The sequence below is a fragment of the Ascaphus truei genome, chromosome 1 (genome assembly GCF_040206685.1).
Source record: "Ascaphus truei isolate aAscTru1 chromosome 1, aAscTru1.hap1, whole genome shotgun sequence".
NCBI classification, from domain to species: Eukaryota; Metazoa; Chordata; class Amphibia; order Anura; family Ascaphidae; genus Ascaphus; species Ascaphus truei.
In genome coordinates this window covers 270517805-270542902 of record NC_134483.1, presented here as the reverse complement: position 1 = coordinate 270542902, position 25098 = coordinate 270517805, and the positions used below count along the sequence as shown (strand labels likewise).

Here is a 25098-nt window from a genome sequence, read left to right as displayed (position 1 = left end):
CTATTAGGAAGCCGGAAAAATTAGAGGCAAGACTACACATATTCTGGAAAAAGCAATCTCACACAACCAATTCCGTAACTAATACAAATAGGATATTAACATTACAGGCATACCCCGGTTTAAGGACACTCACTTTAAGTACACTCGCAAGTAAGGACATATCACCCAATAGGCAAACGGCAGCTCGCGCATGCGCCCGTCCTGAACAGCAATACTGGCTTCCTACCTGTACCGAAGCTGTGCGCAAGCGGGGAGACTATAGAGCCTGTTACACATGCGTTATTTACATCAGTTATGCACGTATATGACGATTGCAGTACAGTACATGCATCGATAAGTGGGGGAAAAGTAGTGTTTCACTTTAAGTACATTTTCGCTTTACATACATGCTCCGTTAATGCGGGGTGTGCCTGTATTACAGTTACATATTAAAACATGAATAAAAATCATTTACATATCAGCAAAGTATGAAACAAAGAAAACAGAATTATACAAATTCGAAAAGGGGGTTTACGCTATGGACAAAGAATCTAATGCTCACCAACAAAGGCTCCTAGATCAAAATCTATATTAACACCATTAGGAGTAAGGGTTTACGATTATAGATCCAATAGCACTCTCTCAGTGATCTGATTTAACCTATTACTCCTTCTCTCTGGTTTAGGACAATAGAGACAGGACAGTATTATTAGGACAGTAAAGGTTTCAATGAAATTACCTCTCACAGCTCTTGGGTAAAAAGCAGAGCATCTTTTGAAAAATATTAATCGTCTACAATGATCCCTTTCCACTATAGGGGTCAACCTATTTTCTTGGAGTACTGTTCGACTAACCGCATCTCTCCTAAAATATTTCCTCAATGTAATTTTAAGCACAAATTTATGTACGTCAATGTACAAATGAAACATGTTACCGCCACATAGGTTACGTAGGTGCACACAATAGCCCTTTTCTCAAGACATCTCTTTCGAATTCTGCGAGTACACGTTTACGAATATTGAAAATATTATTAGCAGCTACTGGCGGTTATGTCCTTGCCCAGGTCTTTTTGTCTCTCTTTTCCCTCTGAATCTTTGACCCTTTTCCTTCTTACGGACGATGCTAATGTGATTAAATGAAGGCGCAAACTTATATACTAGTGATAAGTAACAATCCCCCCAAAATATAACTATATATCCATACACAACATACAGATGCAGCGGCCATAATTTTACGAAATCACGTGGTTTATACCTCTGAATACCCATGTGACGGCGCGGGATTACTTCCAACCATACCGCAAGTGCAGAAATTTGCATTTTAAATTGACACAGCACAGTACTGTACACATTACAATTCATTCATTTCATTGCATATACAGTAATTGCACACAATCCATAAAATTCAAACAAAGCAACCGCGATAAACATGTGTGCCTTGGGCGATTGGCTGCGTTCATGCGCATGGAGTACAGCAGCGCACACAAAAACGGCGCCGTGATGCCGCAAAATTACGGCCGCTACATCTGTACATAAAGACGTGCAGATCAATGTGCACAAATCAGGTGCAGCAAAACACTAGCAGTATCCCAACTGCATAAGATAACAGTGAAAAAAGTGGTGTCTGTTGCGCAAACTGATAATAGTGAATACAATACGTGAATAAGGGTAATGGATGATACCAGCACTTAATCAAATGTCACAAAGCACTCCGTTGAACAAGGACATCTTGAGTTAACCCTCCATGGTGGATATCATGTAAGGAAGAAACACAGATGCAGAAAAGATGGTGCATTAACGTTTTTTTACTCCATAGACAAACAACACAAAGGGGAAAATGCAAACTCACAATAGCCCCAATGGTAATAAGCAAGGAGTGACTTGGGGTGCACTCCAACCCTCCTTCGGTCTTAACAGCTGCTTGTTTTGCCCATCCTGTGCGTTCACAAGCATGTGGTTTCTTCCGTCTGCTCACACTAGCAGACCGCGGGACCTCTGACGTCAGCAAGCTGAACCGCCAGTGGGTTGATACGGTGGCCTCCAACATTCAAACAGCCCAACACGTTTCGCCAGTCTGTCGGCTTCTTCTGGGGTTGTGTTAGGACTCCCGAGGCGCAGAGTATAACTACCCTATAGCTACATTGCATGCAGTTTAACTCCACTGATTCTAATTATGCAAACAAATGACGATGCTATGTATTTCTATTAGACTGTCCCTCCCTACTCTCTGAAAAGGCTTCTCCTTCTCTGGACATCGGTCCAAAAAAGGAGAATTCTGCCTCCTACTTTGATAACCTCATGCTCTTTGATTGATGAATCCGAAGTGTTCCACCTCATAATTTCTTCTGTGTTAATGAGAATTGTTTCTATTGTTGAAATCAATTGATTACCATTCCACTTTTCATATAGCCCTCTAGACTTATGTGCGTTATTATACCAGTTATCAAAATGGGGCCAAACCTGAGAATCCCTTTGATACTGATATATTTTGTTGCGCCCCATAAATCTACCTCTTTCGCCATCATGGTAGCCGGTAGAGTCGTCCCTAAAATTACTGTTAAGTCTCATGTACTGTCCTCCTGTATCACTAGAATACCAAGTTGAGACGCCTATAAATACAACTTTGGGGGGAATAAACATTATTTTGGTTGCTTGACCCCTTATTTGATTGTTGAGTCCTATCGTATTTTTTTCTGGTCTTATTTGTAATATCTAATCGTAATCGTTTTTATCCATAAAGAATTTCTTCTGTTTAATGAATAGTGTCTCTCAGCTTTCTCAATTTTATTGTAGACTTTCTCCTCTAAGGTTTTGAATTCTTTACGATTTTTATAGGGTTGCAACTGCTCCTTTAGCTTTAGAACCTCCCCATCCAATCCCTCAAGGGACTTCCTCCTATGTTGGATAGGAGTCGAATAAGCTCAAAGGAACAGTTGTCCAATATTCTATTCCACTCCTGGAGAAATATTTCATTATCCAGATTGAGAATAATTCTATACACACAAACATTTTATAAAAATGTGGATGCTAATACTTACTTTTTGGCTACAAGCCACCATGATTAGAGGTAGATAAGAAATATACCACAAGGTCAATTTCTCCAATAGAGGAGAAATTGTTCCCGTTGAGACGTTTCAGGAGCAAGCCAAAGATCTAACAAATACATTTCCTTTTGATAGGAATAATAAGAGAAAAATTGAGACTGCAGTCACTAGAACAAGAAATATCAATAGGAATGAATTGATAAAATATCAAAAAAAGAAAATAAAAAACCAAGAGGAATTCATCCCATTTATTACTAATTACAATGCTATGGCTGCAAAAATTAATCAAATTAATAATAAACACTGGGGCATCTCACAAACCATTTTAGCACAATGACCACATATAGTGTTTAAAAAGGCACAACATTTTGAACTCTTCCTGGCTGCTAGTTCCCCTATAAGTAATAAAAATTTCTAAACCAGTGAAATGGTTAGAACAAGTGAAGTACCCTTTCAAATGATTTAAGTGTACTGGATGCAACTTCAGTTCTAAATATAACACTTTCAAGTCCAATATCACGAAGAAGATATTCAAGATGGAAACATTTATGAACTGTAAAAGTAGTTTAATTGTTTTTTTACTTGAGTGCCCATGTGGCCTACATTATGTAGGAAGGGCGGGCAGACCCCTCAAAAGACAATTAGCACAACATGTCTACAATATTAAGAGGGGTCTAGCCACACACAGCGTTTCCAATCATTTTAAACTTGAACATGGGCAGGATCCTAAAAGGTCTAATGTGTATGGGCATAGATTGTCCTAACCCTAACTGGAGAGAGGGGGCAATAGGTTAAATCAAATCACTGAGAGAGCTATTAGATATATAATCTTAAGACCTTTACTTCTAATGGTCTTAATATAGATTTTGATCTGGGAGCCTTTCTTAGTAAGCATTAGATTATTTGCCCATTATTATAACTTAGGTAAAATAATTTTTTCAATTGTCTGTGTCTACAAATCATCCCCTGCTGTGTCTTAGTAAATTCAACTTGTAACACACCCTGTTTAGAAGAACCATCTGTTTTAATGTGCCTCACATGTGCTAATTAAGTTGGCTGGGCTGAACTTAATTCAGTCAGGTGGCTTATTAGGCCTTTATAATTGCAGACATAGCAGCCCTTGTTGTCTGCAGTCCAGTGCTGGAGTTTAAAAGGGGGTTCAAAAGGAGTGAACAAGTGGACACAACACCTACTGGCCCTGAATCATGGATTTTAAACTACACTGGAAAGGAAGACATTATCTATCCCAGACTGTACACCTCAGCACTTAACTATTGCTTTGATGCCGCCTTTACACTTTAGATTTGCTGTGACCTCACTTCTCAAATTACGCACTTCTTTCTACCAGCCTCATTATGTCTCTAACTCTATTCATATATCTCCATCTCTACTTCCTTCACCACTTCTCAGTTCACATGAACTTCTTTCTTACCTGTGCCTTCTGACACTTCACAGCTATACCCCCTGCACGAAAACACACCCCTACAAATCCTCACACATTCTCGCTCTTTCCATGCTTCTCCTCCTTGCTTCTGGGGACCTCTCTCCCAATCCTGGTCCATGTCTTATTTCTACTTGTCCTCGCCTCTCATATCCAACTTCCAGTCCCTCTGGTGTGAACCCCTCTAAACTCATACACATGCCCTCTCACGCATTCTCATGTGCCCTTTGGAATGCTCACTCCCTTTCTAACATGTTCCTCACTGTGCATGACTTCCTTTTTCTCTCACTCTCTGCTTCTCTTTGCTATAACTGAGACTTGGCTCAACTCAGTATGACTGCTCTGGAAGCTGCCCTATCTTATGGTGGACTCTCTTTCTCCCCCCAGCCCTGATGGTAGGGGTGGAGGTGGGGGGCTCCTGCTCTCCTCTATCTGCACCTACCGAACCCTTCCTATTCCTCCCTCTCTTGCTTTTCACTCCATTGAGGCTCACACTGTCCAGATTTTCTCCCCTCATCCTGTCCACGTGGTGGTCACCTATCGCCCACCTCATCCCCTTTCTGTGTCTCACTTTGAATCCTGGCTCTCTTCCCTTCTCTCTTGTGACTCCCCTGTTCTTTTCCTTGGGGACTTCAACTGCCACATCGATGACCCCTCTCTCCCTTGGACCTCCCGCTTTCTTTCTCTATCCTCTTCTTTTGGTCTTCAACAGTGGACTGCATCCAGCACCCACAAAGATGGCCACTACTGTCACGGGAGACCAGGCAATTTACACCTTTTTATCTGGATCATTCATTGAGCAAAACAAGATAATGAAATAAATTGTAATTTAGTCGGCATAAATTCGATACACACAATGAAAGACAAAATACAGACGAAAAGCACACTTACTGGGGGTTGAAAACTAGACTTTCCTAGGTGCAGGGAACTATAAAAGTTTTATCCTGACCGGGACTTCACCCGAAATCTCCTGGTTCCCAAATCATCGTGAAGTTCCACACACCACCACTCCGTTCTCTTCTGAGAACTTGGACTCTTGACCGGGAGCTTCCACCGATTCTTTGGAACCTGAGTCGGCGTAAAATCCTAGCCGCGACCGCTACGTTCGATTATTAGAACTTGGGCGCTAAAAACGGGACTTAGTCTCCGGAGGGCAGACTTTTCAGGCTTGAAATCGAAGCCAGTTGCTCTGCTATTCATTCATGCTACAAACCTCAAATCTGATTGGCTCCGGTATTTCTTATAGTATTTGGAGTTTCATTCATGAAACTCAGCAGCAATCATCACGTGGGAAATTTCTCAGTAGCCAATCAGAGCCAAGCCAGTACAGAAAGCCGGGTCAGCAGGAAATTTGAAATTGCCAAAGGACATGCGCAAGCTTGCCAACTCTGTCCCTGGCTATCTCATGCCACCCGCTGGGGCTCCCCTAAGTCTGGCAGGACAAATGGCAGCCCGGACAACTGCCATTGTCCTCTGGACTTGGGTACTTGAGCCATTCCCTGCCACCCAAATGGCTTTCACACCTCTGGCATCCTCTGGTTACTTTGAACTCCGATGTCCAGTAGACTTACTGGCACCAACTTGGTAGCCCTGACAGTCTGTCTGAACATCGGTTCCAAAAGTCCCAGCTCATTACAGTACACAACAGTACATTTCAATGTATTAATAAAACAGTCTTTAATACATCCCTAAGCCCTGGGAATGGGGAATAGAAAAGAATACTTTTATTTCTATCAGCCTGCAGACCCCACACACTATCTACTGGACATAGACTGGACTCAGAGTTCCCTCACAACCTTATCTATGGTTGGAGCACCCATGAACCTAATACAGGTTCTGGGCTACCTGGCCATTAACTGGATATCCCTCATAGTTATGAGGACACTATGCATCCCTTTGCCCATTTACCTTTCTGGGCTATGCTGAAGCAGGGAACCCTAGAGGTGAGTCACGCAAGTATTTTCATTGGGAGATATTACCAGTACAGTGTGCCTACATGTATCCGAGAATCAGGCATGATTCCCGGGTACTTTTATAGGGGAATCAACAACTCTGGACCCCAACTACGTAGGCAGATTCTGACAATTCCTCCGCAAAACCCCCCTGGAAACTCATGCCCCAGCAATTCCTGCTCGCTGACATGTCCGGAAAGATAAAAACACATAAAATACTTTATTTACACATGGCACATGTAAAGCATAGATTATTACTGGGCTCAAGAGCTAACTCTCGAACCATTATACTCGGATCAGGGGCAACCAAAAACAGGCTTAACCTTTATTTAGAGCTTGGTTACGCCCTCACCGTCACACTGACTCCTCTGTTCTTCTCCTTGGGGACTTCAACTGCCACATCAATGACCCCTTTCTCCCTTGAGCCTCCCGCTTTCTCTCTCTCTCTCTCTCTCTCTCTCTCTCTCTCTCTCTCTCTCTCTCTAACCTCTTCTTTTGGTCTTCAACATTGGACTGCAGCTAGCACCCACAAGGATGGCCATTAACCTAGACCTGGTTTTCACTAAAAACGTCTCCGATTTCTCCCCTTTTCTCTGACCATCATCTCATCTTATTTTCTTTCTCTCTCTTCTCCATCTACCCCTCGCTTCTGCAGAGAACTGCGCTCTAACTTACCAGCTTTTGTTTCCACTTTACGTGCCTCTCTCTCCTCTCAGCTCTGCTCCAGACCCTGACCCCTCCAACATTCTCCATACTCTTGGTATTTGTAACAAAGCTCTATCCTGATCTCCTCTTACCTCTCCCATCGTACTTTCAGTGTCTCTTTTGCTAACACCTCCTCCATCGACCTCTTTGTGGGGGTACCTCAGGGCTCTATCCTTGGACCTCTCCTCTTTTCTCTGTACACACTCTCTCTAGGTGACCTAATCACATCTCTTGGGTTCCAATATCATCTATATGCTGACGACACACAAATTTACTTTTCAACCCCTAACCTTACACCTTCTGTACAAACCAAAGTTTCTGAATGTCTCTCTGCTATATCATCCTGGATGGCCCTCCGCCGACAAACTAAACATGGCAAAAACAGAGCTCCTCATACTTCCTCCCAGACCTGGCCCCAGTACTTCCTTCCACATTACTGTTGGAAGTTGTCATACACCCAGTAGCGCAAGCAAAAGGCCTAGGGGTCACACTCTAATCCTCTCACATTCAAAACATATCTAAAACCTGCCGCTTTTTCCTCCGCAATATAACAAAGATACGCCCTTTCCTCTGTTGCTCGACTCAAAACTCTGGCAGAGGACCTAATTTTCTCCTGTCTCGATTACTGTAACCTCCTGCTTTCCGACCTTCTTGCCTCTCACCTGTCTCCCCTACAATCTATCCTAAACGCTGTTGCCAGAATCACTCTACATTTTCCTAAATCTGTCTCAGCGCTTCCTCTGCTGAAATCCCTCTTCTGGCTTCCTATCAAATCCTGTATCACAGTAAATTCTCCTCCTCACTTTTAAAGCTTTACATTCTTCTGCCCCTCCCTACATATCAACCCTAATTTCTCGCTATGCACCATCCCGACTCTTGCGTTCTGCTCAAGGATGTCTTCGCTCTACCCCCTTTGTATCTAAAGCCCTCTCCCGCCTTATACCTTTTTCACGGACTGCCCCACACCTCTGGCATGCCCTTCCCCTCAATACCCGACTACCACCCTCTTTGTCCACCTTTAAGACCCACCTTAAAAGCATATGAGTAGCTCCGTGGTTAACACTATCACCTGATACATAAAGCTTAGCCCCTTGCAGACGCACTTACCAGTATGCCCTCCTACTGTATGTTCCTCCTACCAATTAGATTGTAAGCTCGAGCAGGGACTCCTTTTCCCAAATGTTACTTTTATGTCTGAAGCACTTATTCCCATGATCTGTTATTTGTATTATTTTTTATTTCTATGATTGTCACGTGTATTACTACTGTGAAGCGCTATGTACATTAATGGTGCTATATAAAGACATACCTACATAGATACATAGCGTAAACCCCCTTATCCTTTTTCCAATTTCTTTAATTCTGTTTTCTTTGTTTCATGCTTTGCTGATATGTATGTGGTTTGTATTCATGTTTTAATATGCAACTGTAATAATATGTTAATATCCTATTTGTCTTAATTACGGAATTGTTTTAGTGCGATTCTTTTTTCCATGATGTGTAGTCTTGCCTCTAATTTGTTCTGGCTTCCTAATACTTCATTAGTATAGGTGGACTATTTAAACCTGCACTATAATAGGAGTAGTCAATACCCATGAGGAAGTGAGGATGAATCTCCGGGAAGCGCAGGGATATGTGAAAACAAAAATGTATATAGATAGTGCAATATTGCTGTGACAAATTAAATAAATTGGCTGATCTAATGCAGATGTACTCACAAGTGTGAGAAGGTTAAAGGCACGTAAAGGTATCTCTCCCAGAGTATGGATGTCACACTGTATTCAGGAAATCAATCTCAGCCCCATGAGGAAGTGAGCCTGAGCGTTCACGAAATGCGTAGGGTAGAACTAACCTACATAGTGATGCAGAGACGAGGATGGGAGTTGAGACATACGGTGACGTCACCTGTGAGACGCAGCGAGACCAGATTGATCGAGACGGGAGACATTGTGCTCACTCTGGCAGGAGACACCAACAAGCACCAGCACCTGCTGTGGATGGCATTTTATTAAGGCATGCAATCACCAGCCATATTGCAAGAGTGCATTCTGGCTGGAATAGCATATTAAATAGTGTGTTAGTTTTACACCAGGGCATATCATTTTTAGTTAATCTTTTGGCCATTACCATCGATGCATCATAGCCGATATCCCCTAGTCAATATTGCTCCCTAGAGAATACTTCATTCAATTTTGAGTGTCAGGAGTTTTTGGAGCCACAAGTGGGTCTGAACGTTTCTGCGCTGTGTTCGCTTGTTTTTGTATTTATTTTTCTGTTACATCAGATAAGCACTAGTACATTTAGTTTGCTTTATCAACGAAGAAAAGGTCATCTACATTCAAGGAATGTCCATCATTCTACTTCATAGAAGTTATTTGGCACCAAGGAGGACTTCCATTTTGTTAAGTACTTTTTTGGGACAACTTACAGCACTGCCCCTCCCCCCCCCCCCCCCCCCCCCCCACTGCCCTCCCTTATTAGGGATTTCCTAATCCATTATCAGGTGGACAGGTGTCATGGTTATTTCAGTAATAACCAGTGCCCCCCCTGAGCTTAACCTTGTAATTTTCTGCATATGGTAGCCCAAGATACTTACCGGTGAAATTACTGGGTTTAAATCACCCTCCTGGGGAAAACAAATTTCTGCTAAATCTGACCTATAGGAAGCCGCAACATTAATTAATTAGTGAATGATCCCGGTTAAAGGTGTTATGTCCTGGTCTCCCGTGACAGTGGCTTCCTATCGGACAGTTGTTTAAATCCCACTTCACCAGTAAGTATCTCAGGAACAAGGGGGTCCCTGAATCTGAAAATAGCTATGTTCAGCAGTGGGAGGATCCCCAGTTCTAATCATGTAAAAGGGGGGTTAGTTAGGGGAGATAGGAACTCGTAGAGAAGCAGGAAAGCTGCAATCAACTTCACAGAATACTGCATAATCAAAGAAACAGAAACATGACTTACTCCTTCCTCTAATTCTTGGGGTTCTTCAGGCAAAGTAATGACCTGTCAATAAAAATGAAAGTAGTTTAATTTAAGTGATGGAAATAGAGGCACATCTTTGAAACAAAACAGAATCATACCTTTCAGCCATATACTTTTCAAAACGATAAAATATACTAGTAATATTGTCTTTTTTAATATTGCATTGTATGCAATGCTAAATTTACAGTAGAAAGTCCCTCACTTTACAAGTTACAATTTGTTTTTGAGCTGGCACTGGGATTTGAAATCGGGGTTCACGGCTTCAGTGATACCACCATAGAACCTTGCTTCCAGACATCTGCAGAGCTACAAAATAATATCAGTAACAGTTATCGATGGGAATCATTTTATTTCTGGGCCCCAAATACAATTTGCTTTTCAGGTTCTTAAGCAGGGAAATTTAAAATAGAGTTCATTATCACAAAAAAAAAAATTCCACTTATTTTTTTGCTAAATATATTTTATACAATATAGACCGGTTCACAATTACATAAGAATAGAAAAAGGTGAGAAGAAATGATGGGACCACCAATTCTGTAACAATCAGGCAAATTAGACATTGGTTTTGTTATGCAATGTTAAATCCTCTATTGTAAGACTTCAGCTATGCACTCAAAAAAAGCTGTGTGTGAAACTTCTTTGACTTTTGTCACAGAAATTGTATCTGTGTTGGTGATGTTTTAATTAAAAATCAAAATACAATTTCAGTGACAAAACGCAAATAAATTTGACTTAGAATGCGCGTGCTCGGCACACATCCCCTGTATTAGCTATTTGCACTAAGTGTGAATTCCTTGTGTGTATGTGTGTCAGTGTGTGTGTATGTGTGTCAGTCAGTGTGTGTGTATGTGTGTCAGTCAGTCAGTGTGTATGTGTATCTGTGTCAGTCAGTGTGTATGTGTAAGTCAGTGTGTGTGTGTGTCAGTCTGTGTGTATGTGTGTCAGTCAGTGTGTATGTGTATTTGTGTCAGTCAGTGTGTATGTGTAAGTCAGTGTGTGTGTCAGTCAGTGTGTGGGGGAGGTGTGGGTGGGTCAGAGTGTGTGGGGGTGTGTGGGTGGGTCAGAGTGTGGAGGGGGTGTGGGTGGGTCAGTCAGTCAGTGTGCGGGGAGGGGTTTCAGTCAGTGTGCGGGGAGGGGTTTCAGTCAGTGTGCGGAGAGGTGTGGGTGGGTGGGTCAGTCAGTGTGTGGTGAGGTGTGGGTGGGTGGGTCAGTCAGTGTGTGGGGAGGTGTGGGTGGGTGGGTCAGTCAGTGTGTGGGGAGGTGTGGGTGGGTGGGTCAGTCAGTGTGTGGGGAGGTGTGGGTGGGTGGGTCAGTCAGTGTGCGGGGAGGTGTGGGATCAGTCAGTGTGCGGGGAGGTGTGGGTGGGTGGGTCAGTCAGTCAGTGTGTGGGGAGGTGTGGGTGGGTGGGTCAGTCAGTGTGCGGGGAGGTGTGGGTGTGTGGGGAGGTGTGGGTGGGTGGGTCAGTCATTGTGTGGGTGGGTGGGTCAGTCAGTGTGTGGGGAGGTGTGGGTGTGTGGGGAGGTGTGGGTGTGTGGGGAGGTGTGGGTGTGTGGGGAGGTGTGGGTGTGTGGGGAGGTGTGGGTGTGTGGGGAGGTATGGGTGTGTGGGGAGGTGTGGGTGGGTGGGTCAGTCAGTGTGTGGGGAGGCGTGGGTGGGTGGGTCAGTCAGTGTGTGGGGAGGCGTGGGTGGGTCAGTCAGTGTGTGGGGAGGCGTGGGTGGGTGGGCCAGTCAGTGTGTGGGGAGGTGTGGGTGGGTGGGTCAGTCAGTGTGTGGGGAGGTGTGGGTGGGTGGGTCAGTCAGTGTGTGGGGAGGTGTGGGTGGGTGGGTCAGTCAGTGTGTGGGGAGGTGTGGGTGGGTGGGTCAGTCAGTGTGTGGGGAGGTGTGGGTGGGTGGGTCAGTCAGTGTGTGGGGAGGTGTGGGTGGGTGGGTCAGTCAGTGGGTGGGTAGGTGTGGGTGGGTGGGTCAGTCAGTGAGTGGGTCAGTCAGTGTGGGTCAGTGTGGGTGGGTCAGTCAGTGGGTGGGTGGGTCAGTGTGGGCGGATCAGTCAATGGGTGGGTCAGTGTGGGTCAGTCAGTAGGTGGGTGGGTCAGTGTGGGTGGGTCAGTCAGTGGGTGGGTGGGTCAGTGTGGGTGGGTCAGTGTGGGTGGGTCAGTCAGTGGGTGGGTCAGTCAGTGGGTGGGTCAGTCAGTGGGTGGGTGGGTCAGTCAGTGGGTGGGTGGGTCAGTGTGGGTGGGTCAGTCAGTGTGTGGGGAGGTGTGGGTGGGTCAGTCAGTGTGTGGGGAGGTGTGGGTGGGTCAGTCAGTGTGTGGGGAGGGGTGGGCGGGTCAGTCAGTGTGTGGGGAGGGGTGGGTCAGTCAATGTGTGGGGAGGGGTGGGTGGGTCAGTCAGTGTGTGGGGAGGGGTGGGTCAGTCAGTGTGTGGGGAGGGGTGGGTGGGTCAGTCAGTGTGTGGGGAGGGGTGGGTGGGTCAGTCAGTGTGTGGGGAGGGGTGGGTGGGTCAGTCAGTGTGTGGGGAGGTGTGGGTGGGTCAGTCAGTGTGTGGGGAGGCGTGGGTGGGTCAGTGTGTGTGTGTGTGTGTGGGGGGGGGGGGGGGACAGTCAGTGTGTGTGTGTGTCCTGCTGCAGCCAGGGGCGGCGTGTAAAATTGCGCACCACATCTCCCCCTCCCCTTCTGCGCCCCCCCCTTCACAAATCCTGCGCACCCCCCCTTCACAAATCCTGCGCACCCCCCCCCCGCCACAAATTCTGCGCACACCCTCCCCCCCCCGCGGGGTACATGCGCGCCGCCCGGGTCACCCTTTCTTCCAGGAGCCGGCGCCGAGCACCTGTGCCGCGCGTGTGTTGCGCCGTATGTCACCGCTTCCTGCGAGCGCAGGGGGCCCGCGAACGCGTGTGGGGGGAACGACGCCGCTGCCAGCCGCTTCTGCGCATGTGTGGCGTCCGTCAGCGGCGCCATCACAACCGCGCATCCGCGGCATGGCAGCGGCCGTTAGGAGCATATGTCACGGTGTGGGAGGGGGTGTGGGGCTCGGGGGGGGGGGGGCTGTGGGGGTGCGGCGGCGATTAGGAGCGGCGGCGATACATGTGACAGGGACGGTGTGAGCGGAGTGGCGTCCATTACGTGACGTCACTTCCGTTTCACATTTCGCCCCACATCATCCAGTTTTATCCCATCAGAGGTGCCACTAAAGAAGTTTCACTTCAAAAACAGAAAAAACCTTCTACACACGCAGCAAGTTCTTCATGTCCACTGGCTGCACATGCAGTCTCGCATTTTTCTTTTGGCTTGTTTGAGCATGTACAGTAAGTTTCTGGAAATAGGACTTTTTTTTTGTTGCTAAAAAGGTATTTTAATATGACGGAACCTTTGTGTTTTCAAGGATACATAGAGTTCCACAATACAAGCTATCACAACAGGGTGGTGTGTTCAGTGATGTGTGTTCCTTCTTTACAGTAGAGCCTCAGTTACAGAGCGCTAATACCATGGAAAAGGAATGAGTGTTATGCAGCTGAACGGATGAAATCCCCAGAATTGCTTTAGCACTCCTAAATAATGTGGACACACTTTACCTGTAAATAAAGTGAATATTCACAGCTTTCACTTGAAGGTAATTTCTAATAACTTATATACATTAGGTTCCAGCTGCATCATTGCTGGAGCAAATAAATAAAAGTTTAAAAAAAAAAAACACCTGGACCCTATATTCAGGTTGAGGATCAGTATTTATGGTGCAATTAACATTTAACATTGTTCTATTAAATCACAATTTTGTTTTTTACATGGAAACATAAAAAGTGCAGCATTGTGGTATAGCTATAAGTGCACTGTATCTCAATAGGTTCTCGTTGTTACATAATTGTAACAGAAAATCCTTTTTCATTGATAGCAAGCGCTTTTATGTGCACTGGGTGGAATATGCAAGAGATGTACAAGCAAATATGTTCAACAGAGAAAGGAGATTATCAACGCAGAGAATATATAAAAAGGGGCTTATGTAGAAACCTATTGGTCTCTGTTTTTTTTTCTTTGATACATATGTATCAAGTCAAATAGATATGCTTCACTTGTCCCAAAATGGCTTAGTAAAAAGGAAACATCAACAAAAATGTGTTCTTTAAAGCTGCAGTTCAAGCTGCCATTTTAAAACATTGACAAGTGATTAGCTAAGTTGCCGATTGATCCGTTCTCCTGTAATCGATAGCTGAAGATTTGGCACGGGGGTTCTTTAATTTAAATCACTGTTAGGGCAGCAGAACAGTACCCAAGATGCAAAATTTTTGTAGAACATTGTGACCATGCAGTTACTAGATGCAAAATGGTGTGCTATAGTCTGTCTCAGAAGAGGAAGGGGATGTGACTTTGTAAATGGTTGCTATAGAAACAAAAATGCTTGTTACAGTATAATACATTCAAAATGTATTTTTTTAAATGCTACTGAAACGTTGGAAAAATAAAGTGTTATTCACTTTGATATAACTTGTTTCTTTTTTTTTTTTTAACATATACTTTGGAGCGTTTAATGGAGTTTCATAACCCACAACTATTATTTGAACATTATTTTGAGGGCAATTATGTGTTTTTCTGCATAACAGCAGTTAGGACAGGTTATCACAACCAATACCTTTAACTGGTTGATGGCAAGGACAGACACACACACACACACACACACACACACACACACTTTTAATGATAACTTAGCCACGCTTACAATAAGATATGAAAGTACCTTTTTAGGTTGTGGCTGTTCAGCTTTTGGCAGGTGCTTTGTGGCATGCTCTGGAAGTCTTCTTTTCCTTAAAGCTTCATTATTTGCAGTTTCAACACCAGTGTCCACATTACTACAATTATTCACGGAATCCTCGACCTCCTGTTCAAGAAGCATGCTAGGTTTTTAGTGACAATACTAAGGGGCTATTCTATAGCCGCCAAAGTGGCCGATTTGGCAGATGTTTCCCATGTGACGTAATCAGGGAATTTCTGTCCAAAACGGCCCAATTGCAAGCTTCGGCGGCAATAGAATAAGCCTCTAAGGGTGCGATGTAGCACAGCTAAGATTGACTGATCACAGGACAATAAATATTATGGTAAAAGGCGATTAGCTGAATATTGCTTAACATTTTATTTTACTAACTAATTAAGATTCAAGAAGTGCAGCACTATTTAGCTATGCCAAATAAAATATTTATGTACAAATATTAATTTTAATTCTGATTGCATATGTCACTGTCACATCCACCAAAAATCTTACATTTCTAAAACTGCTTTAGGATTCATTCCTGATCAATGCCGCTTTGGTCAAGATAAACGAAAGGCCCTAAAATTATGAAACAACCATTAAAAATTATGTTACACTAAGAGCTTTCAGTGTAATAGAACTCAAGTGGTGATACACTGTATATACGAAATACAAGACTCCGTACAATCTTCTACTTCAGAGGTCAGTGACTCAACCACAAGATTGACAACAACTCTGCATCACTTTGTGCAGTCACAAGGTCTCAGGAATACCAATGTCTACTGTTGGGCTCTCTGGAGTAAGTCGACAAAGAGTTGCATCATTTATACTTGCTTGTCATGAGGGAGATCTACGTTTAGAAGTCCATGGTGCTAGCACTTAGGTTAGGTCCTGCAGGTAAGGTATAGTCATCTCACCTCCTGTTGTGAACCTTCAAATCAGCAGTGTAAGTAGTGGCCATGGTAGCAATATATGCAGCGCCTCGCTTCTGTCGGCGATAAGGACTCCTACACTCCCTCAATCATGTGCCTCCTGGACTGCAGTAATGAATGGAATAACGAAAGAAGAAAACCCGGAGCAGCAACGAAAGGCGGCAGCTTTGAAAATTGAACGGCACCCAGATGAGTGGATATGAAAAAGGATTTATTAGGACATACAAAACACGGTAATCTCCATAGAAAACCTCCCACGTATTTCACACCTAAGTGTAGCTTTCTCCTTGAGAAAGCGCCACTTAAGCGCGGTAGGCTTTCTATGACTATTACCTTCTTTCGTATGTCCTAATAAAGCCGGTTTTTCATATCAACTCATCTGGGTACCGTTCAATTTTCTAAGCTGCCGCCTTTCGTTGCTGCTCTGGATTTTGTTCTTTTGTTATTCCGCTCAGGAATACCAGTCAGTACATTCCTAAACACTTGAATAGCAATCTACTGTATTATCGTAAGAATGCAGAGTACACTTACTCCAAGTTTCTGTCCGTCAGTTAACTTCCAACTTTGACCTGTCATCTGGTAGAAACGTTTCTCTTGCTTTTTAAGTTTTAATTCTTCACGCGGCTTCATGACTTTCTCAATGTAGGAGCTGGCCTGGTAATGACATACAACATGAACATTAATACTTTTCAGTATTAAAAAAAAATTATTATAGATATATAACATTTGGACTGTGAAACCCCAATAACAGACTGAGTATGACCTTGTGTGTTGCATTCCTGCATAAAATAGGTTAATGTTCAGAATGAGGCTAGATCATATACAGTAAGACCCCACAGGTGAAGAAGGCTGCAAGGAAAAATACAGAATAAAAGTAAATCTCCAGATAAGCAAAACTTGTGAGGGAAATACAAGTGCAGAATGAGGTCTGAATGATGTAGGGATAATGGTTTGTTTTTTGCCTTTCTAAAGATATATATATATATATTTTAGACCAGTGTGCAACACCACTATTTATCCTAATTGTGCACTTCGCTACTAGATGAACCATCCGTGTCGAGCTCTACTTCCGAAAAAGTGTGTGTATACAGTATATATATATATACACACACTTAACTACACACTTAACTTCCAAGCAGATATGCTTTTAAGTATATATGTTTCAAGTATTTATGACGTTTAAAAAGGAAGTTCAAAAAGAAGTGGAAAAGTGGACATCACCTACTACTTCTGATTCCTGCTTTTGATCTACGTTGGAAAGGCGGATATCATCTATCCCAGACTGCACATCTCAACACTTAACTATTGCTGTGATGCCACCTTTATTTTTTGTATTTGCTGTAACCTCACTCATTTTCAAATTATGCACTTCCTTCCACCAGTCTCCTTATGTCTCTAACTCTATTCATATATCTCAATCTCTCCTTTCTTCCCCACTTCTCAGTTCACATGAACTCCTTTCTTACCTGCGCCCTCTGTCAACACACAGCTATACACCCTGCACTAAAACACCCCTACAAATCATCCGCACACATTCTCTTTCTTTCCATGCTTCTCCTCCTTGCTTCTGGGGATATCTCTCCAAATCCTGGTCCCTGTTTTATTTCTACTTGCTCTCGTCCTCGCCTCCCACATGCAACTTCTACTTCTTTTGGTGTTAACCCCTCCAACCTCATATCCATCCCCTGTCACCGTCCCTCCTCTCTCCCTTTCTCCTGTGCCATTTGGAATGCTCGCTCCCTCTCTAACAAGTTCCTCTCTGTGCATGACTTCTTTCTCTCTCACTCCCTGCTTCTCTTTGCTATAACTGAGACCTGGCTCACTCAGACTGACTCTGCTCTGGAAGCTGCCCTCTCTTATGGTGGCCTTTCCTTCTCCCACACTCCGCGCCCTGATGGTAGGGGTGAAGGCGTGGGGCTCCTGCTCTCCTCTCTCTGCCGTTACCGAACCCTTCCTATTTCCCCCTCTCTTGCTTTTCCCTCCTTTGAGGCTCACACTGTCCAGATCTTCTCTCCTCTCCCTGTCCATGTGGAGGTCATCTATCACCCACCTACCTCTACTCATCCCCCTTCTGCCTTTCTCTCTCACTTTGAATCATGGCTCTCTTTCTTTCTCTCCTCAGACTCCCCTGTTCTTCTCCTTGGGGACTTCAATTGCCACATTGATGACCCCTCTCTCCCTTGGACTTCCCGCTTTCTTTCTCTAACCTCTTCTTTTGGCCTTCAACAGTGGACTGCAGCCAGCACCCACAAGGATGGCCACTACTTAGACCTGGTTTTCACTAAAAACTTCTCTCTCTCTGATTTCTCCATTTCCCCTTTTCCTCTCTCTGACCATCACCTCATCTCATTCTCTCTATCTCGCTTCTCCCCTTCTCCACCTCCATCTACCCCCCGGTTCTGCAGAAACCTGCGCTCTATTCACTTCCCTGACTTTGAGTCCACTTTACGCTCCTCCCTCTCCTCTCTCAGCTCCGCTACAGACCCTGACAACCTGGTCAGGAACTACAACTCTGCCTTGTCCTCCTCTCTTGATCTACATGCCCCGCTTTCTCTCTGCCGCACTCGCCCTTCTAACCCTAGACCCTGGCTAAATTCCCACACGCGCATGCTGCGTTCCTCCACTCGTTCCACCGAACGCCTCTGGAGGAAATCTCATACTCTCGCAGACTTCCTTCACTACAAATTTATGCTATCCTGTTTCAACTCTGCCCTCTTGCAAGCTAAACAAGGCTACTTTTCTTCACTAATCAACATGCACAAGTCTAACCCACGCCGACTGTTCTCTGCCTTTGATACTCTACTCAAACCACCCTCAGCTGCCTCTCCTTCCTCCATCTCCGCTCAGAACTTTGCTGACTATTTTAAGGAAAAGGTGGAATCCATACGGCAGAACATCCCCTCTGTTTCTTCCTCCCATACTACACTTCTTCCTAACTCTCCTCCTGCCTTCCTTGACTCTTTTTCCACTGTCTCAGAGGAGGATGTGTCGCTGTTGATCGCCTCTTCTCCCTCTACCACTTGCCCTCTTGACCCCATTCCCTCCCATCTCCTAAAACCTCTTGCTCCTACTATAATCCCTACGCTCACACACATTTTTAACTCCTCCCTCTGCTCTGGAACCTTTCCATCCTCCTTCAAACATGCAACAGTCATACCATTACTCAAAAACACCAAGCTTGACCCTACCTGTCTTTCTAACTATCGATCTGTCTCCCTCCTGCCTTTTGCCTCTAAACTCCTTGAACGACTTGTATTGTCTCGCTTGCTCCATTTTCTCAACACCTATTCTCTCCTAGACCCTCTACAATCTGGCTTCCGCACTGCTCACTCCACAGAATCAGCCCTCACTAAAATAACTGATGACCTCCATGCTGCCAAAGCCAGAGGTCATTACACGCTGCTCATATTACTCGACCTCTCTGCAGCATTTGACACCGTGGACCACCCTCTTCTCCTTACTCTTGGTATTCGGAACAAAGCTCTATCCTGGATCTCATCCTACCTCTCCCATCGTACTTTCAGGGTCTCTTCTGCTAACACCTCCTCCTCCTCTATCGATCTCTCTGTGGGGGTACCCCAGGGCTCTGTCCTGGGACCTCTTCTCTTTTCTCTGTACACACTCTCTCTAGGTGACCTAATAACATCTTTTGGGTTTAATTATCACCTCTATGCTGACGACACACAAATATACTTTTCAACACCTGACCTTACACCTGCTGTACAAACCAAAGTTTCTGAATGTCTCTCTGCTATATCATCCTGGATGGCCCTCCGTCGCCTTAAACTCAACATGGCTAAAACAGACCTCCTCATACTTCCTCCCAAACCTGGCCCTACTACCTCCTTCCATATCACTGTTGGAACTACCATCATTCACCCAGTAGCCCAAGCATGCTGCCTAGGGGTCACACTCGACTCCTCTCTCACATTCGTCCCTCACATTCAAAACATTTCTAAAACCTGTTGCTTTTTCCTCCGCAATATAACTAAGATACGCCCTTTCCTCTGTTGTTCGACTGCTAAAACTCTGACTCAGGCCCTCATTCTCTCCCGTCTTGATTACTGTAACCTCCTGCTGTCCGGCCTGCCTGCCTCTCACCTGTCTCCCCTACTATCTATCCTAAATGCTGCTGCCAGAATCACTCTACTCTTTCCTAGATCTGTCTCAGCATCTCCCCTCATGAAATCCCTCTCCTGGCTTCCGATCAAATCCCGCATCTCATACTCCACTCTTATCCTCACTTTTAAAGCTTTACACTCTTCTGCCCCTCCTTACATCTCTGCCCTAATTTCTCGTTATGCACCATCCAGACTCTTGCGTTCTTCTCAAGGATGTCTTCTTTTTACCCCCTTTGTATCTAAAGTCCTCTCCCACCTTAAACCTTTTTCACTGACTGCCCCACACCTCTGGAATGCTCTTCCCCTCAGTACCCGACTTGCACCCTCTCTATCCACCTTTAAGACCCACCTTAAGACACACTTGCTTAAAGAAGCATGAATAGCACTGTGGATATTCTGAACACATGATACATAAACTTGGCCACCTGCAGACGCACTTACCAGAACTCCCTCCTACTGTCTCTGTACGTTCTCCCTACCTACCAATTAGACTGTAAGCTCCTCGGGGCAGGGACTCCTCTTCCTTAATGTTACTTTTATGTCTAAAGCACTTATTCCCATGATCTGTTATTTATATTATCTGTTATTTATTTGATTACCCGATGTATTACTACTGTGAAGCGCTATGTACATTAATGGCGCTATATAAATAAAGACAATACAACTAAGTTATGGTGAGTAAAAAAGTGACAAAAACCCTCCACAGCAAAGCATATAGCAAATATTCCTGTATGCTCATTTGCATGTCTTAGGCAGATCTGCAACCCCACCTTTCACCATTATCACCCAGCGCACAGCACTTCCACTGCAGCAATGGATTCTTGGAAATGACATGCAAATGAGCACACAGTGCCACCTTTTGCTTCAAAACCATTAACATGGTTCCCTATAGGCTTAAGCTTGCTGCATGGTCACAGCTTTGAGCACTGCCAGAGTTATGATGTTTAGGTGCCCAGGGCACCTCAGTACTTTGGGGGGGTTCCACCAGGGTGGTGTTATTGTATTGTGGGGCTGTGCACTGTTATTGTATGTGTATGTCAGTAAATATAAGTTGGAGATACCTGTGTGTGTCTTTATTTACTGCCGATATTGTTCCTGGGAAAGGGTTATCCAGCTGTGCTAGGATCCCTCCCAGGTGGAGGCGCTGTCACCAGATGGAACACAAGCACCCCAGGCTCCCAGTGGTGGGGGATCAGGCCTCCTCTACGTCAGACAGGTATCCAGCACACGTAGTTCCCTTAGAATGGGAAAAGGGGGCAACATTTGGAGGCACTGCCGAAATTCAGACCTGGGGTGCCCGAAAGAGTACACTGGCGACACACTTTATTCGAGCTCGGCTAGTCCCACGAATTCGGGTATACCCGGGTGTATTGAGGTTTGTGACTGTTTTCTGCCCGAGTGCACTGAGGTATTTTCAGGCAGGGATTGAAGCATTTTATTCCCGCTGGCTGCAATACTGCACAGTATATATATATATACTGCATTACAATTCATGAATGTATGCCATCTGGTAGACACGCGAAGCATTGCAGCCTATTAAATCCTAATCATTATCATTTAACAGATCAGCCGCCCATCAGCCAGGCATGAACCCAGGCTGGGAAGGCAAACGCAACGGGGCTTGTCAGAGGTGAGGAGCGGCGCATTCCAGGTATCTGCCAGGTACATACTGGGTATTAGCTCGAATAAAGTGTGTCGGTGCAGTAGTACTAAAAATTAGAAAATCATGTTCTCCCTTATCCTTTGTGTGACAGAAGTGCACTAGATAGTCTTTCCGTCTCTTCTTGGGGTGTTCCCAATTTATATGCTCCCTCTGAATCCTGGATGTGTCTACATGCAATAGGGGATACATTACAATTCCCATCAGAGGTTGAGACTTTATTTCAACACCTTACACCAGATTTATTTACAGTATTCAATTTTTGAGCACTTTTAGTCATATTGTCACTATTATTATTATTATATCATATTTCACTATTTTAGCACTGTGTTTAAAGTGCCTATCTAAATCACTTGGGTTTACTTGGTCTACCTTGACAACATCATTGTGTTCGGAAGAACACTCGAAGAGCACGAGGAAGGCCTCCTGAAGGTACTAGATAGACTGGGTAGAAAAGTCCTGATATTGTCCCTGGACAAATGTCGGTTCTGTCGCACGTCGATCACCTACATGGGTCACAGCATCCGCAGAAGGAGTTGCTACCAACCCTGCTAAGGTTGAAGCCATAGTTAACTGGCCAGACCAGACAATGTGATGGAGCTACGATCCTTCTTGGGGTTCTGCGAGTACTACCGCAGCTTTGTAGAAGGGTACTCCAGCAAGGTCCTCAATAATCTTCTTAAGATATACCCGAGGAACCTCGACAGAAGGCCGCATCTCCACGAACACACTTTGGAGACAAGTGTACATCCGCCTGCAAAAAGGCGTTCACCTGCCTCAAGAAAAGTCTTATGGAAGCACCTGTCCTGGCCTATGCCGACCCAGAGCAGCCGTATATTCTGCATGTATATGCCAGCTTCAAAGAGCTGGGAGCCGTGTTGCACCAAAAGTACTAGACTGGCCTTTGCCCAGTGGCGTATGTGAACTGAAGCTTGACACCAAGTGAGCAAAACTACCCGGTTCACAAACTGCAATTCCTCGCAATCAAGTGGGCAGTAGTCAAAAAACTTCACGACTACTTATACGGAGTCTCTTTCGAAGTACGAACAGATAACAACCCGTTGACCTATAATCTTGACATCCGCCAAACTGGACGCCACTGGCCACAGGCGGCACTCTCAAACTACCAGTTCATTCTCAAGTACAAGCCGGGGGCCTTAAACATGGGAGCCGATGCTCTGGCCAGAAAACCTGGACTGAGCGCGACGAGGGCCCGTGGGAAGAAATCCCTGGACCTGGGATTCAGGCGATGTGTTCAATGGCCGCAATAGTGGATGACAAGGTGGCATTCTCTGAATTAAGAGTAGCCGACTCGCTGGGATGTCAGTCCAAGGCACTCCCTGCCACCTACTGCCACCCAGAAGGCATGTCAATCACCCAGGATACCATCCTAGAATGGAAAGACGCCAGGCCATTCAACAGAACAACCCCTCCTTGGTGAAGCGAGCTCCAACTGACATAGTTGCGGTCATGAGGGAATGGGACAAGTTCCGCATAGTGCGTAGTCTCCTGTACAGGGTCGTCCCGTACCATGATCACCCAGATAGGAGACAATTGGTACTGCCCCGATGCTTGGAATACCAGGTTCTACGATCACTGTATGATGAGCATGGCTGGCATAGACAAGACTTTCAGCCCAGTGAGAGATGGTTCTTCTGGACCAAAATGAGGGAGTCGGTAGAACGCCACTGTAGAAAGTGCCTGAGGTGTATCCAGAGTAAAACACTGCCCACACGCACAGCCCCAATGGGCCATCTAAAGAGCTCTGGTTGCCTGGATTGTCTATGTATTGAGGCAGACTCAAAGGGCATCGAGAACGTCCTGGTAGCGACCGATAACTACACCCGATATGCCCAAGCTTTCCCGACCAAGGATCACAAAGCTCTCACAGTAGTCAAAGTGCTGTATTTTATCCACTATGGCTTGTCGAATCGGATGCACTCCGATCAAGGGAGAGACTACGAGAGCAAGTTGATCAAGGAGCTCCTCAACATTCCGAAATCTCGGATCACTCCATACCATCCAGAGGGAGACGCTCTGCCGGAGAGGTTCAACTGAAACCTGCTTGATATGCTAGGCACTTTACCGGGCTCCCAGAAAGCCGAATGGAGCAAGCACGTCGAAAGCGCTAGTGCATGCATACAACTGCACCAGGCATGAATCCACAGGGCTTATAACGTACTTTATCATGTTTGGGCGAGAGCCACGACTGCCTGTGGACATCCATCTCTGGGTATCTACCGTTGGGGTACCCAACATGATTCACTACAAATATGTGAGAAGGCTCCAGGACAGCCTGCATCGAGCATATCAGTTGGTGGAAAAAGCCACGGCTCAGCTGAACACTTGCAACAAGCGAAGGAATGACCACAAGGTCGCTATCAGGAACTTTGGCCCGGAGACACCGTTCTCCAACGAAACCTAGGAATCCCTGATAAACAAACTAGCTGACCGCTGGAGAGAAGGGCCCTTTGAGGTAGAGTCCCAAATGCCATGCCTCCCTGTCTACAGAATTCGAGTTGCAGATGGCAGGGTAAATGCCTGGTACCGAAATCACTTGCTGTCCATTCCTCAAGTGGGGGAAAGTGACACCGAAGCAGAGACAATAGTAACGGCCAGCGAGCCAGAAGGGTCCAACGAGAACCCAGATAAGTGACTGAACCAAATCAGGATCCTATGGATGGAACCTCCGCTAGTCCAAATGGAGACTGGTGGGTGTAGCGATGGAGGGGGACAGGGGTGGGCCCAGTATTAAAGGGGTTAAACCCCAAAGGGCCACCCCCACCATCAGATGGGAGGCGAGGGGTTAACTGTTATAATGCTTATTGGTGTTTTTATTCCCCTGCCTCAGTGCAAAATGTGTTTCCACCTAGTTACATGTATTTCTCCCCTTACAGTGTGTGCACCCAACACATACACTGGGATCAAGTCGGGAGGGAAAGGGTGAATTGAATTAACATGTTTATGGCCTTTTGTTCCCATTCAGGCCTTTACAATCCCCATTTGCAGCCGTCCCATAGGTTGCCATTGGAGCTCCATGCAAGTCGATGGAGATTTCCATGGTTTTGGCCTGGTATCAGAAAAGACCAGCAGGTGGCGCCCGAAAGGTCGAGCGGAACTCCTCCTTTGAAATGAATGGAATAATGTCTTTCAATGGGGATTCCTCGAGTCCGATCTCCAAGAACGAGTTGGCTGCCGGCCAAACCGCAATCCCTGAAAGCGGATACAATTTCAATAAAGAGCTTTTGATCACTAAATTGGCGTGGGAACTTGGTCACGGCCAAGTTCATTCATATTAAAATTGTAGCTCCGGTTCTAGGGCAGGTAGTGATCCACTTCTTTGTGCTCCTAATTCAGGGGACCTCCCTTACTCGACCCGAACAGGGTCCGACGGGCAATGGCCACGGGAAAGGGTCACGGCCGCCACGAGGGTCGCCCCATTGAAAGCAGTGGCGGAGAAAAGCCGCGTGGTTTTAAAACCCTGAATGTAAAACTGCAAAAACATAAAACCCATATCTCCAGTTCTGTAAGGACTAGAGGGCTGGGATT

At 45.3% G+C, this 25098-nt stretch overlaps 1 protein-coding gene across 4 annotated transcripts in view; it reads right to left on the bottom strand.

Annotated features, from left to right (window-relative positions):
- The window catches only part of UBXN8 (UBX domain protein 8), a 65076-nt gene that overhangs the window by 11947 nt on the left and 28031 nt on the right, over positions 1–25098 (bottom strand). Inside the window, exons 4-7 of one of the 4 annotated variants that reach the window (XR_012802128.1) lie at positions 16300–16422; positions 14828–14968; positions 10082–10123; positions 8973–9111 (exon numbers count right to left, since the gene is read on the bottom strand). Coding sequence is in view for 2 of the 4 variants with exons in the window: in XM_075603944.1 (XP_075460059.1) it covers positions 9022–9111; positions 10082–10123; positions 14828–14968; positions 16300–16422 (396 nt within the window). In the remaining 2 variants the exon portion in view is untranslated. The remainder of the gene's footprint in view (positions 1–8972; positions 9112–10081; positions 10124–14827; positions 14969–16299; positions 16423–25098) is intronic. The other 3 variants (XR_012802129.1, XM_075603944.1, XM_075603932.1) reach the window with 3 other exon arrangements.